The sequence below is a fragment of the Apteryx rowi genome, unplaced genomic scaffold (genome assembly GCF_003343035.1).
Source record: "Apteryx rowi isolate R43461 unplaced genomic scaffold, aptRow1 scaffold_15, whole genome shotgun sequence".
NCBI lineage: Eukaryota > Metazoa > Chordata > Aves > Apterygiformes > Apterygidae > Apteryx > Apteryx rowi.
The window spans coordinates 781,722-799,364 of NW_020447752.1; the positions used below are offsets into that span (position 1 = coordinate 781,722).

General features: G+C 44.1%; 1 protein-coding gene across 8 annotated transcripts in view; it reads left to right on the forward strand.

Moving 5' to 3' along the window:
* The window catches only part of KDM2B (lysine demethylase 2B), a 120,674-nt gene that overhangs the window by 61,521 nt on the left and 41,510 nt on the right, over positions 1-17,643 (forward strand). For all 8 annotated transcript variants that reach the window (XM_026058838.1, XM_026058841.1, XM_026058840.1 and 5 more), the window contains 2 exons: positions 1,637-1,763; positions 10,227-10,681. In XM_026058838.1, the coding sequence (XP_025914623.1) occupies positions 1,637-1,763; positions 10,227-10,681 (582 nt within the window). The remainder of the gene's footprint in view (positions 1-1,636; positions 1,764-10,226; positions 10,682-17,643) is intronic.

Genomic DNA, 17,643 nt, shown 5'->3' on the forward strand with positions numbered 1-17,643 from the left:
CTTAGGATTGGAGTTGGGTTTGGGATTTTGTTTTTTTTTTTTTTTTTTTCTGGTTTGTGTGCTTTATAACAAACGGCACAGGGGAACGTCTGAAAAGGTGCAGCATCCCTGGGTGCCTGACCTGTAGTGCCACGCAGTTCAGATTCGCCAGCTGCATTTGTGCTGAGTTTGAGATCTCAACTCCGGGTTTTGCTGCGGAGTATTTAAACGCTACGCTGTGATACATTTAGTGGGGCAGTACAGTATGTTTCCCCTTAATTACATTTTGTTTTACTGCTAAAAGTGTTTATGTTTCCTGTGCCCTGGGAACAGAGGCAAGTTCTTTGGCTGTCCACCTTGGGGACAGTTTTCAAACACGGGCATTCTGGTAAGACATCTGTACGCACGAGCGGATGCTCGTATCGGCAGGCAGGTGTTTCGACAGTGTCTGCCTTGCAGAGCCGAATCTGAGTTTCCAGATGCCGGGAGCAGTGGGGCTGTTTAGACTTCATTGCTTTTTGGTTTTGCTTTTTTTTTTTTTTTTTTTTTCCCCCTCTTCTTAAAAATGGGCTGTCTGAGATAAAGATCCTTTCTGGTGCAGTCCAGGTTTCATTAAAGGTGGGTGGACACCTCTGGGCTAGGAGAGCAGTTAAACTGCATAGAATGTGTTAAAACAGTTCCTATAATCCCAGAGCAATGCGTGCATGCAAGCCTGCAAAATGCAAATTTCTGTGCCGCCAGGAGAAAGAACTGTACAGTGTAAGTACAAGTGCATGCAAGATGCATGGCATCCATTTTTAACAAATCACAACAAATATACGTATGTTCTTGCATTTTAGGAGCTTCCCAGTTGCTTCCTTGGTACAGTGACCTCCCATATATAGAAAACTCTGGGGGGAGGGAAGGAAACCCACTTCCTTTTCTTCTGAATATGAAATGATGTCACAGATATACAGTGTTGGAGAAGAAGCTTTTTGTGTGAGAACAACAGGTCTGAGATGTAAGGAAAAGTGCGTAGCTTGGCAGAATCTGACAAAATCCTGCTTTTCTATTCTGTTTGTGGCAGAAGTTAACTTGCTATCAAAATGCTAAATGTAAACCAAATGAGGGATTTTTAATGTTTGTTTACCAGCAATCAAAAATTTGTGTTTGTTCATTTGTTTAATCAAATTGTTGTAAAAACCGTAGTTGAAAAAAGATGTGTTTCCTGCTTGACTCATTTTAGGTAATGCTGTCATTTCGATAAATCACGTGGTAGTGTTTAGGAAATTGAAACAACCCACCTTTATTTTAACTTGAATTTTAGTGACTAACATCTGTATGTGACCACCCTATGTTTATACAGTAGGTAAATAATACCGTAGGGGCCATCCATCAGTTTCATGATTTCACAAGAACACAAACCTTTTCCTCTCCCGCCACCCCAAGAGGATACAAATTAGTGAACCAAGAAACGATGCTATCATGGCAGGCAGGCAGGCAGGCTCCTCATTGTGTATGCTGAAGGCATACCCCGCGCTCGGCGCCCACCCGCGCTCCCCTCCCCCTGCTGCCTACTGTTTGTGCTCTTGATAACATGATGAGAATGATGCCTGGCCCTTGTGCTGCAAACTTCTCTGCCTTCCCCGTGGACTGACACTCTCGATCTTGCTTGCAGGTGCATGCCAAATTCCGTTATCCTTTCTACTATGAAATGTGCTGGTATGTTCTGGAGAGATACGTGTCCTGTGTGACCCAGCGCTGCCACCTCAGCAAAGAGTACCAGAAAGAATCAATGTTAATTGGTGAGTGAATCCTTTGAGTGCGTATTCAGAACTGATGCTAGCACCTTAGGCTAGTTACTGCTTTGGTTTCTGCAAAGCAGATTATAACCTGAATTGGAGAACTGYAGAAATTTTAATGAATTATTTCTTTATTTTTGGGGTGGGGAGGATTTGACTCTTCAGCRTTTCAACAAAGTACCAGCCTAGTTCAAATGATATTTATTGAGCGTTCCCTTAGAAAGTGGATCCTGGAAAAATAATTTTTGGATGCATTTATTGCTTGATTCCAGCAATGTTTGTGTTGAGATGATCTGCCAAACAGTTGAGGATTTACTGTCGTGTTTGGCACAGTACCTTAGTAGCCAGAAATGTATGCATTGCAAATATGCTCTGGTGGGTTGGATACTTAGTCCTTTTATAGCGCTTTGCATCTACAGAATGCATCACYGTCACTAAATCTGGCTTCTTTTTCTTTAATCTCTTCTGTAGTTCTCTCAGTTCTTAAAAGAAAAACAAAAACAAAAAATATAGAAACAAGAAAGCAYCCATACAAATCTACATGATCTATAACTTAAGTGCAGGGTGCAGGGAGGTCAAAGAAACCTTTAAAAGAACAGCTGCAAATGGACCATGGCAGAGATGGATAGATGTGTCTGAAGCAGGAAGGCATTGCCTTGGCACTGATGTGAGCTTCACGTCAATGTGTTACAATTCCAGCGGTTGCCTTGCTGAACTGCCCTCTTCCCCCCCCCCCCCTTTAATGGAACGAGACAGTGGGCCRTGTTACCTCCCTGCTTTTAAACACGGAAGGGCTGAAGTAGTACGAGTACCAGCTAAATCTTAACTGATCCATATTAAGTGCAGAGGAGGACTGAAGTATTTCTCAGCCTCCCACTCCCTGAGATGCCACTTGGTGGGAACCTGGCRTGTTTGGAGCTGCCGCAGGTTCTGGACAGAGGAGGGAAATGATCACCTAATTGCAGCATAATTTTCAGTAGGAGGGATTGAAGAAGTTATGGGCAGACACACTCTTCACTGAGTTTCGCTGACCAAGAATAACTGGAGGGAGCTAATAGTCTGTGTAGATAGGGCAGGGAAATCTCTTGCCGTCCCTGGGAATCCGAGTGCTTCACATTTTGCACCTCTGCGCTRTGGGACTCTGATCTGAAGGGTCAGTAAGTCAGGCGCTCTGTGCGGAGGAATTTTTCTCTTTATATGAGATTATCCTAGAGGAAAGGATGAATTTAGCCCTTTGGCTTAGCACTTCAAAAACACAGTGACAAAGCTCTGTTACTGCATTCCCTGGAAAATAAGGAGCAAACTCCTGTTGTCAAACCACTGGCGTGAGAGATGCTGTACTGGGAAGAGGCTCTTCCCGCTGGCCAGGCAGGGGTGCCAGATCACTGAGGTGTAATTGCAGAACAAATTAGATGTGGAGAGTGGATGGCTCAGGATATTGAGACGGGACCTTTCCCAGCTAAATCACCAGTGTGAATTCAAGCCCAGCTCGGTGATTACTCATAATGATTTGGTGATCCCCATGAAATATGTCTCAATCCAGTTACTAGCTGAGAGATATTCAAATCAGGTACAAGCTCCCTGGGAACCATGCCTGTCCAGTGTCTAGAGGGAAGAGGATTGCTGTGCGTAACCAAAGAGTGTCAACTGCAAAGGCATCRGTAAAAGGACCCTGGCTGCTTGGAAAATGGTTTGGTGGTAACATTGTCTAGGCCTTGTTGTCTCCTGTGGTGGTTTGAATTGTTGGCTTCTAGGAAGGTGAAAATTAAACTGTTTCGCTGTTAATTGGGCATGTTTTTATGGTCATTTTAAGCTAATGTAAGAAACATGCTGCCCTCACAAAACGATCCTGTTCTTGTGGGCTCTAGTGACTGTGCAGCTGCCTGGTGAGAGCTGGATCAGTTCAGTGAGCTGACTGAAGATGAACCGTACTGAAAAACTGAATAATTTGTTATCGATAGGATCGATGAGCTAATCTGACTTGCAGCCACGCTACTGTGTGGCTGGTAGTGCCGAGTCAAGGGAGGTGCTGCGAGGATGTGGCTGGGCTGATCTTGAGCCGTTGTTACTGTCCTGAACGGATCGGGACTTCTAGCTTACCAAAGAGGTATCTACTGACAGTGTATAGTTCATCCACCTGCCTGCTACCTCTTGGCTTCAGAGTATTAGCATGCTGATAAAATCTCTCACACTGGCATCTAGGGCCTTTCTCTCCAGGAGAGACAGATTTATACTTTTTTTTGTCAGAAACTGCTTTTTATTTCCTGGCAGGATCTTACCTTAAAATAATTATTTAGCTGTGACTTGCTGTTCTGAAGCCCAGATCTACTGTATCTTCTGAATCTTTTTCTTTGGTATTTATCAAATTTTCTGCAGGAGTAAAGACATTACTTACCTTTAAAAAGCTGTGGTGTTTTGTTCTGCTCAGGTAATACTATTTCAGATATTTGCTTGTCCTTTCAACTAGTCTCRGTGTCTAGCCTCTTGACTCAGGACAAATCTCCATGAACTGTAATCCTGAATAACTTTTGTTTGTTTGTTCTGTGGTGTCTGTATCTTAATATTCATTCAGCTCTTATGGGATGCTAGATCCAATTGAAGTTAGATATGAAGACCCCACTCCTTCATTTTTTAAGCTTTTCTTCAGAACTATTCAGGTCCTCRAATTGTTACATGCTCCTCTCTTCCTTAGAGACTTCTCTGTCTGCAAGCAGTGTCTTGATTTCCCATGAGAGAGTATCCCTTGACGAAGAATTTCCCATCATCTTCCATAAAGAGTAATGAAACGATGTGTTTAGCTTCTCTGCAGGCCCCTCATTAGATTTAATTGTCTTCTGTCCTTCTTGGTCTAAGAAAAGCTTCTTCACATCCTTATATTCGTTTTCAGAAATTTCTCTTGAATAGGCTTAATGTTTATAACTGCTTCTTGTTTTTCCCTATTTTAGTATATAATTTCCTTGACATAATTTGTTTTAGATGTCTACTTATTACCTTTCTTTTTTTTTGGCTGCTAGAACTTRCTATTTTTCACCTTCGAGTTGTGCTGCTTTTTCATATACTTTCTGATACAACAGTCTCACTGGATCTCATAAGCTAAGAAGCAGCAGACTTGACTGATACCTGAGGAGGACGTCCTCCAGGGAGAATGCAGAATGCTGGATGTGGTCTCTGGGATTTGCGGAGTGGTGGTTTCCAGAGATCCCGTTCGCCTATGCGAAAAAATAAATACCATGTTTTCGTTACATGGTATTTATTTACTTTGAGATGAAGGTGGCCAAATTCAGAATGAGCCTTTAAAGAYATTGGCTACTCATGAAAATTAACTGCTATGGATTTATTGTGATACCTCTATCAATTTAGTTATACRCTGGTATAGCAAATTACATTGATCTTTGTATTTCTGCTTCCCAAATATCTGGCCCCAAAAACTTCAGGCAGAAACTTAAAAGCTCAGTGGAGGCAGGCTAAAATTTTGAGTGTTCCCAGTCCTCGAATGAAAAATGTCTACGCTTCTAATGAGATGGAAGAAGGAGACCATGGCTTCCTTTCCCATTCTTCAGTCCCAGAGTGAGTCTTCAGGCAGTTGCCTCCTAGTCAGTGTGTGAGACTACTTTTTTTTTTTTCCTTTTCTCTTTCACAGAAGGGCGAACGCTCAGGGGAATGGTGATGTGACAGCAATCACAGGCTGCTGCAAAAGCGCRCTCTCTCKCGCGCGCTCTCTCTCTCTCTCTCTCTCTCTCTCCACTTTTTCTTTTCCCTGTCCATCTCAACTGTGACATTTGTCCTGTCAGCTGGAATCAAAACCAGATCCTATTTGGGTTTCCTACTAGGCTTGAACATGCACTGTTTCAGGATGGATATGTCTTCATTATTTTTACTCTTATCATGAATGAGTCTGTACTGGCTGTTTTCAACCACAATTGACCTTCAGTGAGATATGGATCTTGAGAGTGAGCTGACAAAGAGTAATTGGGAGAAGATACTGGGCTATCCGAAATAGGCTTTCTCTGTAGCCTGCAGCTTTTAAGATTCCCACTGCTAAAATTTTAACAGGATGGCTCTAACTGTATACTAAGCCTGACGGATAAAGAAGATGTCCCCTCTGGGATGGCGAAGGAGCCCTGCTTTTTTTTTCTCCTTCATCTCAGAGGACAGAATGGATTTGCTTATTGATAGGACAGGTACTGGATTATACGGAGTGATTTGTGTGTGGGATGCTCCATGCAGTGTTGTACTTCCAGTGTGCTCAGTTCTTTCTGCTAATGAAAATGTCATTCCTGCCTTTAGCGGACCAGTAAGAATTGCTGCTCCCAAGTCACAATGCCAGATTTTGAAACTGGGAATGGCAAGGTAGATATTACATGCTGGATTGTTGTAAAGAAGTTAGAAAGATTTCATAATTATACCTCCTCCGCCCTTTCTTTAAAGTTCTATAATATGGTAAGTTGCTTCTCACCAAAGAAGAAAACTGTATAATTATCTTGTACAAGTGGATAAACTGTGGGGAAAGTTAAGTGATTTGCCCAGAACCATGGGGAAGTCAATTGCTGTAGAAGAAAAGGTATTTCTAGCTCTTTGCCTGTGGTCAAGCCTGTGCTCCTTGTCTTACTGACTGGTTTGGATAAGCTGGTTTGCTTTGCTTTGAGACGAAGAGGGGGGAAGGTCTGTTAGGGCTGTCTGTTTAAGCCCAAACCAGATAACCCCTCTGAAACGAGAAGAAGAAGAAGAAGAAAACAATTGCACTTAGCAGGAGCTTTCTTCAATGGAGAGACTTCATAAACCTAAAAACGCCAAGTYGGTGGAGCTCTGGTAGTATAGAATTAACCCTCTGCTCACTGGTTAACCTTAACCCGTAGCCTACCGTAAAGCTTTTGTGGATGTGTTTTGCCAGTGCGGTTTAGAACTTACTTTGCATTGGTGGGGTGTGCCTGGGCTCTTCAGCTGTGTACAAATACGCCCGATGGAGACAAGACCAGGGTGGACCTCTGCACACTCCAGAAACGATGAATCTCTTACTAGGACTTACTGGCAAGTCTCTGGTTGCAGCCTTCGACTTTTCTCCCTCCGTCTCTCTGGCAGACAATAGGCAAGGCTTTTGCATTAATGGGACACTGGTCCCTTCTTCACTATTTTTGTGAGTCTTCCCATGCTCCAGGCTGCTGATGCACACTCGGGAGCGTGGAGGGATGCCACTGTGGAAGGAAAAGCCCAAAGACGACTGCTGCCAACAGGCAAAGTGCCTAGGAAACTCCCTTTGTATGAGGGGGGCTAGAGGGGCAGTGCAGTGCTGGGAGCTGCCTAGCAACTCCTAGCTGTAGCAAGCAAAGCCCAAGACTGGGAAGGGGAGACATGCTAAAACGYACTTATCACTAAAGTAAATGCAAATTACACTTGTGTAGAGCTTTAGCTCACAGGATAGGGTAGCTCTGAGTCAGATGTGGTTTTCATTAAATAAAAATCATGACCCTTTGCATTACAACCAAACCCTTGAAAACACAAACTTGAACTTTCCTGCTCTTGACAYTGTCCTTCCATTATTGATTCTCTTGGATTTTTTTTTTAATTAGCAGCAGCAGACGGTTCTAGTGCTCCAGAATGGGCTGTGATACTCTTCGACCTGATTAACTGCAGGTTATTAGCAAGCCCTATTCCTACAAGTAAAGCTAGGCCCAGCACYATTTAACTGTCAAGCTTGCAAAGAACAGGCCACTTGTTTGGTAAAGATTCATCCTGAGGTTAGATTTAGATTATTTTTTGTGTGCATGATTATATTTACTGATTGTCTGTCCATACCCAGGCGTAGCTGGCACAGCAACACCTGCTTTGTGCACATCAGCCTKTAGCAGAGAAAGGAGCCGCAGCTGGATGGACAGGAGTGCTGGGCCCCGTGCGTGCTGCCTTCCCCGGCGTGCTGCGATGCTCCACACCTCCTCTCTTGCCTTTTGTTTCCGTAGATGAGAGCAAGAGACAAAAAGTGGACACCTCACTCAAGGCCGTTTTCTCTTAGCACCAGAGCATTACTTGCAGTAAATTATTCACATTTCCATGATGTGATCTCCCCCYCTTTCCCTCGGCCTTATCTACACTTGTGATTTGCCCCAGTTACAGCTGTCAGTTCTTGGAGACTGTTTCAGCAGAGCCACAGCATAGGAAGAGAGAAACATAATTTTCTTTGTGCAGATTTAGACCAGTTTCAGTTAAGGACGCTGTGCTAGTACTGGTAGTGCAGGGCTGTGTGCCCGCTTTCACCTTCTGCTGCTTTTYCCCGCATCATCTCCCATCTAGATTAGGCTCTTGTACTTCAGGCATTTGTAAAACAGGTAACCAAAGCGGTGAGGCCTGGAGAAAGGCTCCAGCCCTGAACCCGAGCGACTGGGTTCTCGTTCCTGCTTCTGCCCTAGATCTGGTATGTGACAGTGAGCAAATCGGTCTTTCTCCCAAGCATCTCGTTCCTCAGCTGTAAAATGGGAGAGTGACGTGGGCTGGTCAGAATAGCCCTCTGAGATGGATAAGTGAACCAGCTACTGTGGATGGGAAAAACAGTGTAAATGAGTTAGATAACCTAGTGGTTTTTAAATATTCTGGTTACACTATTTTCTAATCCTGTTATTTTTCTAAGGAGAAGTGTGGGGATGGTGTAGCACAGACCRGAGAGGAGGGGCAGCTTTGGAGCGTTGCACACCGCCACGTCGACGCACACAGTGCGCTGTGCGGTGCTTCGTGGCAAAGCCTTAGTGGAGGGGTGCATGGAGGAGCTTTGCCTGCGCTGCAGGTGGAGCCGGGCTGGGCTATGTCCGCCCTTGCTGGTGGTTGATATTGTTTTATGTGACTGCTATCTCTGTTCACAGGCGTTTCAGCTTAAATATRCCTTTCAGAAGTAGTTTTCTAGCTGTTTCGGTTCTGAGGAAAAATTCCAATGTGCCTGGAGGAGTAGACTGGAGTAGACGCTTGATTTTTGCAGAACCTGCAGCATTAGCTCGTCTCCCCTGAGAAGTGGCAAGAAGCAAAGTGGCCAACTCATTTCTCTCAGGCGCTAGTGCACATGGGTGCACCTGATCTCACAGGTTTTTATTTGGAATTGCAACGTTAAGCAGCYAGGAAAGCTGCCGCAGGATAGCTGATTTACCACTACCTGCTGCATCTTTGTTTCCCAGCTGCCAACACCACACACATTCAGTGAGAAGATGGCGCAGACTGTGCAAGAGACAAGGAGCTTCGCTGTCGTAAGGATGAACTTGCCAGCTTGGAGCTGGGCTTCAGTGTTTGTTTTGAATCTCTCTGTTAAACAACCGGATGCTGATTTTTTTTTCCTTTAATGTTCGTTTAGTCCTTTCTTAGGCATGGTTCACATTGTCCTAATCCAAAACTGCTGCACTGCAAAACATGAAAGTACTCAGGGTTTTGGCCTGCTGAAAATAAGAAAACGAAGCTGTGAAAGAAACTTTTCGTTAATTGTTCACTTGTTTTTCCTATATGACTTCTGTTTCCTTTGCAGAGTGCTCTTTGTTTACAGCTTAATCTCATATCCACTGTAGCCAGTATTAAAATTCACATTAACTGAACAGTGTTGCCATGTGTTTTCCACAGAAATTCTTGCTGTTGCTAGCCTGCRTTCAATGTCATTCACTTAGTAAAGAAAATCGGGTCTAATAAACATGAAAAGACCAGTGGTCTAGGGAACCTTGGCCACTACTTTCCAGCACTGCTTTCACTGCTCAGTTGCACTGAGTTGGGCAAAACTGAGGTTTTTTTAGGGGGAAAACCTGGTATAAAGCTAAGATTAATAGTCCTTTAGACTCAAACTTGCCTTTACATTTTCCTRAGAAATACCTAGAATGCATCAAGGACTGCATTAAGAATAACAATATTGTGTGACTCTGGGTCAGTGGCTTCATTTTTCAGTATTTTTAGGCTTCTTATCTGTGCTTTWAAAATTTTGTGTAGTGCCCCCTGCCCTGTAACGACTGATAGTTCTTGTTTTCCCAACGGTTGCTTGAGAAGAGAAAGAGTATTGAGAAGTTGACTTTGTCCTGTGCAGAATTCCTGGAAGAATGATGATGTACAGCATTTTAACATGCTTCCTCCCGTCATTTTTTCCTCTCCTCTTTTTGTGTAAACTTTTATCTTAAAGCTGTAAAGATTGCCGAATCTGGTCTTTTTCGGATTTGCTGGAAAGTTAATTGCGTGTGACTTACGAGCTCTGCCTACTCTTAATTGAAGGCATAGAGGATTGAATCTTTGAAAAAAGCATATTTTTTCCCCTAAACTTTTCTCAGTCATTTGAACTGAGTAGATTTTAACAAAAAACATCAAAAAAAATTTTTTTTAATTGGCTGAATAAACTCAATTTCTGTCACATACTTAAAAGGCATTATCCAGTGCCTTGTTAAATAGGCAGCTCCTAGACCCAGTGGTAGGAGCGTGTAAGCTGGAAATTACATTCAGCGTTCTTTTTCTAACTTTCAGATGCAAAAAGAAAGCGCAGCGTAGACAGCTATTCATCGGATTCGTGGTTAGACATGGATGAAGAATCTTGTGATGCCCATATCCGGGAGGAGAAGGATGACAGCTTGGATAAGAACTCCAAATCCTTGGCGGATGGCTCCTCCTCACCCAACAGCACACACTCGGAAGGGAAGGAGGGTACAGGGAGAAAACAAAAAGCCACAGTAATGAGATATCTCAAAAGAACTTTGTCTAATGAGTCAGATGACAGCGTAAAATCAACGACCCCCACGGACTATCCCAAAACACCAACAGGGTCTCCAGCTACAGAAGTTTCAACCAAATGGACTCACCTCACAGAGTTTGAACTGAAGGGTTTAAAAGCCCTGGTGGAAAAGCTTGAATCTCTCCCAGAGAACAAGAAGTGTGTTCCAGAAGGTATCGAAGATCCCCAGGCTCTCCTAGAGGACATGAAGGTGGGTGCGATAGCTTGCTGAGCGACACAAACTGTATTCAGGGAGCGCAGGAGGCGGCAGGAGTTCAGAAAGCAAAGTTCTGCAGTAGAGGGGTGGTCCGTTGTGTGCAGTGACCACCTCAGGTGGGCTTGCTGTGCTGCAGAAAAGGGAATTATGCCTCCAGCAAAAGCCATCGTACYGCTTTGCACTGCAGTCGGATTTAACTGATGGGGTCCTTTCTGCAAGTCGCAGCTATGCTCAGTGGCCAAAACTTTGGGTGCTCTCGTAGTTTGGGGCTTGGTATATCCCACATGTAAATCATATCTAAAGAAACCTGTTGATAGTCTTAATCTGCCATTTTTGGTCTAGTCTCTTTGCAGAATATATCTGATTAACTGACACATACAAAATGTAAATACTTGATCTTAATTCAGAAGATAGATTGCCTTTTTCAGGTGCATTTTCTTTCCTTTTTTTGCCTTTTTCATTTTCTTTTCCTCCATTGCCCTCTATAGGTTGATAATTATTCTCTGCTGGTACAATGTACTGTTTTCGGAGATGGTGAGGAGTGAAGGYCCACTGATGACGAACTTGTCTTTAGATTTGTAATATAGCAGAGGTGGTACTTTATGTGACTTAGAGATGAATTCCTCCTGAAGACCAGCATGGTCTTGTTGCTCCTAGTCTCTCCCTGCCTCTGATCTGCAGCATCGCCTTGAACTATTTGCTTAGCTTTTCTGTGCCTTGTTTTCACATTGTATTAAATAGGCATATTAATACTTTTTTTAAAAAAGAACTGAGACCAGCCTGCTATTGCCATTTTGCTGGGACTTGTCAAATAAGACTAAAATAATCAGGGTGTTCTCTGTAGGTTCAGTACCATGGCAATTTGGCCTGATTTGGAACTACAAGTATTAATTTTTGGTTTTGTTCTGCTTATGTGTACAGCATGATTTTATTTATTTTTCTTCAACTACATATGTTCTATACATGACAGCTGTGTAAGCCACAATCTGAGGAAAAATACAAGTTTATATGGTAAAAAGGGAGCCTGTACTTCTTCAGTGTAAGTAGTGTAACAGCTGCTTAGAAATGTCTTCAAAGCCAGTTAAAGAAGGTTGTAAATATGCAACACGCAGTGGAACCATATTCTGCAATCTTGGAGCCTGGAAGGGTGATACACGGCACTCGCTTTGGTAAACCACAAGAGCTCAGAAAATCTCTTCTTGCAAAATCAGCTACTTTGTATGTGAAAGTGGATGAGCATGCATGCAGTTATGGCAGTAGATTTACTTGCTTTGTGATCAGTGATATTCTAATCGGAAATCAAAATGAAGCTTCAAGACCAGGAACTGAATTTGTGGTGGTGAAGGGGAAAGAAGGGTAGCGTTACTTTTCCAAGCTTCAGGCACAAACCAAGTTTCACTTAAAAATAAGCTGCCCCTTCTTGACATTCTAGAAGGGGGTACAACACACAATAAATTGTGCAGATGTTCAGAATACGATCGTGAATGCTCTTTTGGTGACATACTCCAGTACACTGCACTGTGAGACATCTTACTAGAGCAAGGCAGGATGCCATATGTGAATCTGGTTTAAAGCACCGTGTAGGAGTATATGCTTTCTCCTCCTTCTGCAGAGCAGTGGATTCACTAGCTACAGAGGTGGAGAACTGCAAATGAACTTTGAACAGAATGGACCAAGTGATGCCCTTTCAGTGATACTGTGCTTTAACTGGTATTAAGCGGGTGTCTGCCACTTTTGTTCATCTTGGCAGAGCTGCAGTCTTGATGTTCCATCTCCTTTGATAACTGCACAGAAAACGGCCGCTTCTAAACTTCCGCTCCTTGCCAGCACACACTGTAACCATCAGGATGTAGCCCAACATCTGGATATTTATGATTCCCTGCTGGTTAAAGAGCCTCATGATAACGTCGAAACACCATACATGCTGCCAAGTTGTTTTCTCTGGGATCACCTCTGTATGTTTGGCGAGCCTGTGGTTGATTAGTCAGAGCAAGAACTCTTAAAAGGACGTTAATTCACAAACATTTTCTTGAACAGTATCTAAAGAACTGCTCTTTCTTCTCCATCTCCTTTACTGTATTGGCCCACGTATAAGGCAGCCCTCAGCTTTCAGAGAATGATAGTCAGTACAGCATAGTAAATAATTAAACCCCATAGTCTCTCCCTACATCTGTTGTTATGTGCTTGCTAGGCTCTCTGAAGGAGCCGGGCACGGAGGGGGCGTTGCGCTCAGGTCTGTGACTGCGTGAGCACGCTTCCTCTCAAACGTGGAGCGCGGCCCCGGGCTGCCCGCGCTGAGCGTCCYGCTGCTGGTCAGCAAGCTGGCCGGGACGGGGTGCGTCTCGTTCCAGCTAGCGCCGGGCCCCCGCGTGCAACCACCCCTTGCTCCTTGCTGTCGCCGCGTTGGTTCGCGTGGCAGAGGACAGCGCAGCGGGAGAAGGGGTCCCGACTCATCGTAATCCATGTGATAGCAAAGCATACATTTTGCTTTATTCGGTTTGTTGGCCTTAAAAAAACAAACAAATGCATCAAGTGCCAAGTGAGCGAGTTCAGCCCCTTGAGCTCGTGTCTCATGTAATGCCCCTAACAGGATTCCTGTTCCGCTTGGTGTGCGGGATGCAGCTACTCAGGATTTTTGTTCCGTCCTTGCTATTCAGTGTATGTTAGGTACTTCGTGCCGTTCAGAACCTCGCCTGAACACGGTGATAGGAATGTTCCCTGGGAATCCCAGCGATACTCATCATTACAGTAGTCACGTGCTTCCAAGCGGTAATTGATGAGCAGTTGTTATCTCTGATTCACAGGTAGGGAACTAAGGTACAAAGAGATTAAGATAAAAGTGGCCATTAATTTCGGGATACTAGTTTCAGGTGTGTCTGACATGATGTTCAGAATAGTTAGCATTGTTTAAGAATGGTATATGCAAAAGATAATTCTAATGGTGTTGAAACTGTAATTGCTTTGCTTTTCTGCAGCGGAGAAGTTCTGATCTTTAGCATCCAGTTCCCAAGTCAGAGGTGAGGAAGGCTAGGAGCGTGCAATCCATGACTGCCTGGGGAAACCTGAGCTGAAAGATTTGCCCTGTGTCACATAGAGACATCATGGCACAGGGAGGAAAACAGTCCAGTTTTCCAGAATAGTATTTATCTCCTTGACCATGAAATCATATTTCCTCTTAATTTGCTACCACTTTCCCAACTCATACAGCAGATAATGTGGGGATTTTGCTGACGGYGTTAGCAGTAGAGTAAGCAGAAGCCCTGCATCTTTCCCTCACTCTGCTGACTATCCAGAGCACCAGCCATCTGTGGGACTCACTGGAGGCAGCAATCCTGTAGGCAAAACAGTACAGACCATGTAGCTGAGTACAGTCGCAGCGCACTTGCGCAAGGTTTGTTTCTTGGGCAACCTGAATTTTTTGTATGTGATGTATTAATAATACAGCCTAGAAAAAGTACCCTTTCAGGGCTCCCTTTTGAGGGTCATTTTTGACAAACGCATCGCAAGACGTCTCTCTGACAGAATGTCTAAAAGTTTTTGCTCCACTCAGAAAGTCTTAAACAAGTTTGTTTCTGATGAAAGTAAAACCATGTTTATTATAGCAGTTTTATTTCTTAATGAAACACCCTCAGGAACTATTCTGTATGACATTTAAATCRTTTTTGTGCTTCAGAAAACAGGATACGGGTAGTTAATTTGGGGAAAGGAAACCATTTTATTCAGCGATGTCAAGTTTCACAGAACAAATCAGGGTAACTTGCAAAGAATTCCTGCTTTCCTGACCGAAGCAACGATTGAGTAAAGGATGGGTGAGTGGATTACTGCTCTCTGTGACAAATACAACTACAGCTGCATACAGCCTATTTGATGTCAAGTAGGTGAGGAGGCTCTTTGAAGTCAAGTAATTTATTTTTCCTTATGAGAAGGGAGCCTGAAAGCTAAACTAAGCCTGTGTAAATTCCTTACACGTCACCTAAGCTCCTAACTAACTGCCACTATCTAGTGGGGACCCGGCAATCGAGAAGTGCCAAGTAAATGCCTCTGCAGATTGAGATCCCATTTATCACCGTGATCGATGGAGTGCAGCAATGCAAGGGAAGCTTATTTGTGGAGCATGCCGCTGCCTCGCTCGGGGAGGGGTCAGCTCTTCCCTCCGCTCCAACAAGGAATTAAGCTCCTCTTGGCTGCAGCTATGCTGCATGGGAATTCTGTCCCGTGGGACCTGTATTTGCCACCAGAGGAGCTTCTYGGAGGCCTCCAAGCAGCTATTACTGCTAGCAACCTTCATTCCCTAGCAGATGGCATCTGAACAATCAGCAACGGAGAGGCAGTTCTGTATGTATCCAAATGGCTGCGGCTGGGCTCCGTCTGAGCGTGTACGTGCGGCAAATGTGAGGGGAAATTGTTGCACAGCTAAGCATACCCTCCCTGAGCGGGCTTGGCTGACACAAGTTACAGAAGGACCGAAGGCTTGGCAGTGTAGTTGTTGGCAGGGTGAACAACCAGGATGCGCGACAGCCCTTGCCGCCACATCCGTGCTGCTGGTGTTCCTGTTGGAGGCACTTGCAGCCTGCAGCAATACCTTGTTTTCCATATATACATGGCCTGAAATTGAGATATGAAACAGTGCAACAACTCCTGCTCCCAGTCTCTCAATTTAAAAATGAAGCAGCAGCTGAACTGTTAGATCTGGAGAAAGTCCCTGCAGTGAACAGATAAGGAAGAGAAAGAAAAATCACTGAGGAATAACTGTTCTTAAACGGTGGTCCTGGGGATCGAAAAAGTTTCATTGTGTGGCTTCTCCACTTGTTATTTAGCTGCCAAATGGAATAGCAGTCTAGTAAAAATGCACTCGGGGTGGATTTATGCATGGAGCAGAGAGTAGAGAGGATGTAATCTTACCACCTGGTGTAGTTTGCAGCCCATATCACAGGACTCTGCCAATGATCCTTGTCTGTATGCAGCCACTGATGTAGTTTTTCCAACATTTCTGTTGTGTTACCAGCGGGATGGTAATTCCTTCACTGCTGTTGGGGAAGACGATTGCAAGATCACTGTCGTGTGTCTCGTAGTAACGCCACAGACCTTGCCCACTTCAGAGTCCGAAAGCTGCCCTTCAGCAGGGGCTGAGGAGGTCCAACAGGGCAGAGGAAACTCAGCTGGAAGAACAGAATTTGTCAAATATCTGTAACTCCTTGGCAGCAGCAGAAGATTCTTGTGCAAGACAGATGATATCTACTGAAATATGTTCTTCCTTTTCCTTGCCAAGAATCTTACCCCCTTCTCATTCTGATGACAGAAGAAAACTCGCTCTGCTGAATGCATTTCAGGGGAGTCATTCCTTGCTGTGCTTGGGAAATTAATGGCGAAGCTGAATTCCTACATACTTAATCAGCCTCTTTCCTTCGTACCTGCTGTTGTCACCACAGTCATGAAGTGTAATGAATCAGGCAGCCTTGTGCTGGGTGAGCATCGTGTTTTTTTGTCGAACTGGAGCCCCATGGCTTTTCTTTATTTTTTTTTCTTTTTTCTTTTTTCTTTTTTCTTTTTTCTTTTTTCTTTTTTCTTTTTTTTTAAAGCAGGTGTACAAGCGTCTGCCTCCTCCAGCCTCTTGGGTACTGACATTTGATGCCACAGTCAATGCAACTGTGGTTTGGTTGTGGTTCTGCTGCTGAGACATCTATTGTTTTCAGCTGGCTGAGATGATAAACTGCCGTAGCTTTAAGTTGCTTCTTGGATAATATTTTTATGTGATACATACAATAACAAGAAACTCTCAGTATCCAGCCAAATTCCTGCAATGTACTCTGCTTTCTATTGAACTCCGAGTCTCTGACAGTATTTAGTGGAAATGTTAAGGTTTTCTGCCTTACAACCRTTCCAATTCAAGAGTAGCAAAGTAAAGAGAGCTTAATTTGTCATTTATTTATATGGTTCTCAAGCTGCCTTCTTGTTCTGGAGAGCTTGGGCTTTCCTCTAAAACCACAAAAGATCTCTACATTTTTAGGGTTGAAAACTGACTTTCAGAGTGTGGTCGCAGTTTAGTTAATGCAGTAATGACTGCCTGAATATAAAAAGGACGTGAAAAAAGAGGTGCTCGCTTACCTTGCTCACATCAGCGAAGAGCCACTAACTATTTTGTATGTGCAAGCTCTTGGCCCTTTCCCTTGAGGAGGACTCAGCTAGAGATATGCTACAGGCTTCCACCGCCCATCTGAGCCAGGCTGGGACAAACCAGGCTGCGGTTTGCTCCTCACCAGCCAAGCTGTTCCCGGGGAAGCTCCTGAGCACGGCCACAGTCACGCTGACAAAATTGCCTTTACTAGTACTGCGTGTTTTGGTCATTGGGGCTGCTTTTAGGTTAACCAGTATCAAGAACAGCCTTACTGGTATGATCGTACCTGAAGGAGGAGCGCTGTGCCGGTGCCGTAGCCTCTGTCAGTAAAACATCTCTAATTTAAGCACAGACTGGGGAATTTAGCTGAATCCAACAGGGTGGTGAGCTCCCGCGAGGGAAAGCCAGCCCCAGGGGTGCCCGCCCGTGGGCTGCTCCGAGCCCCGGTGCCACCAGCCCGTCTGCTCAGGCTGTTGGGGCTGCAACATGCCATCACGTCCCCCGCTTTAGCTGAAAGTTTACAAATGAATTTCTTTGCATAATTCCAAGTACGTTTCCTATTAAAACAGGTACCATATTTTAAACTCTCCTTGTACAGTGTGTGAAATTTCTAATTATTAAAGCTCTACACTGGGGACTGAGAGTATCTAGCGCCTTTTGTTGTCTAATTAAGCTTTTTTCAAGACGTCAGTGTAATTGGGAGCAACACCGTTGACTTTCATTGTCTGGGGTTATCTCCTAAATTCTGTCATGAGGTAATTTCCAACCTGTAGTTCTTGTTTGTTATGTTGGAGCAATTTTTTTCCCCTTAACCTGTTAGAGTTCATTTGAGCTTCAGTTT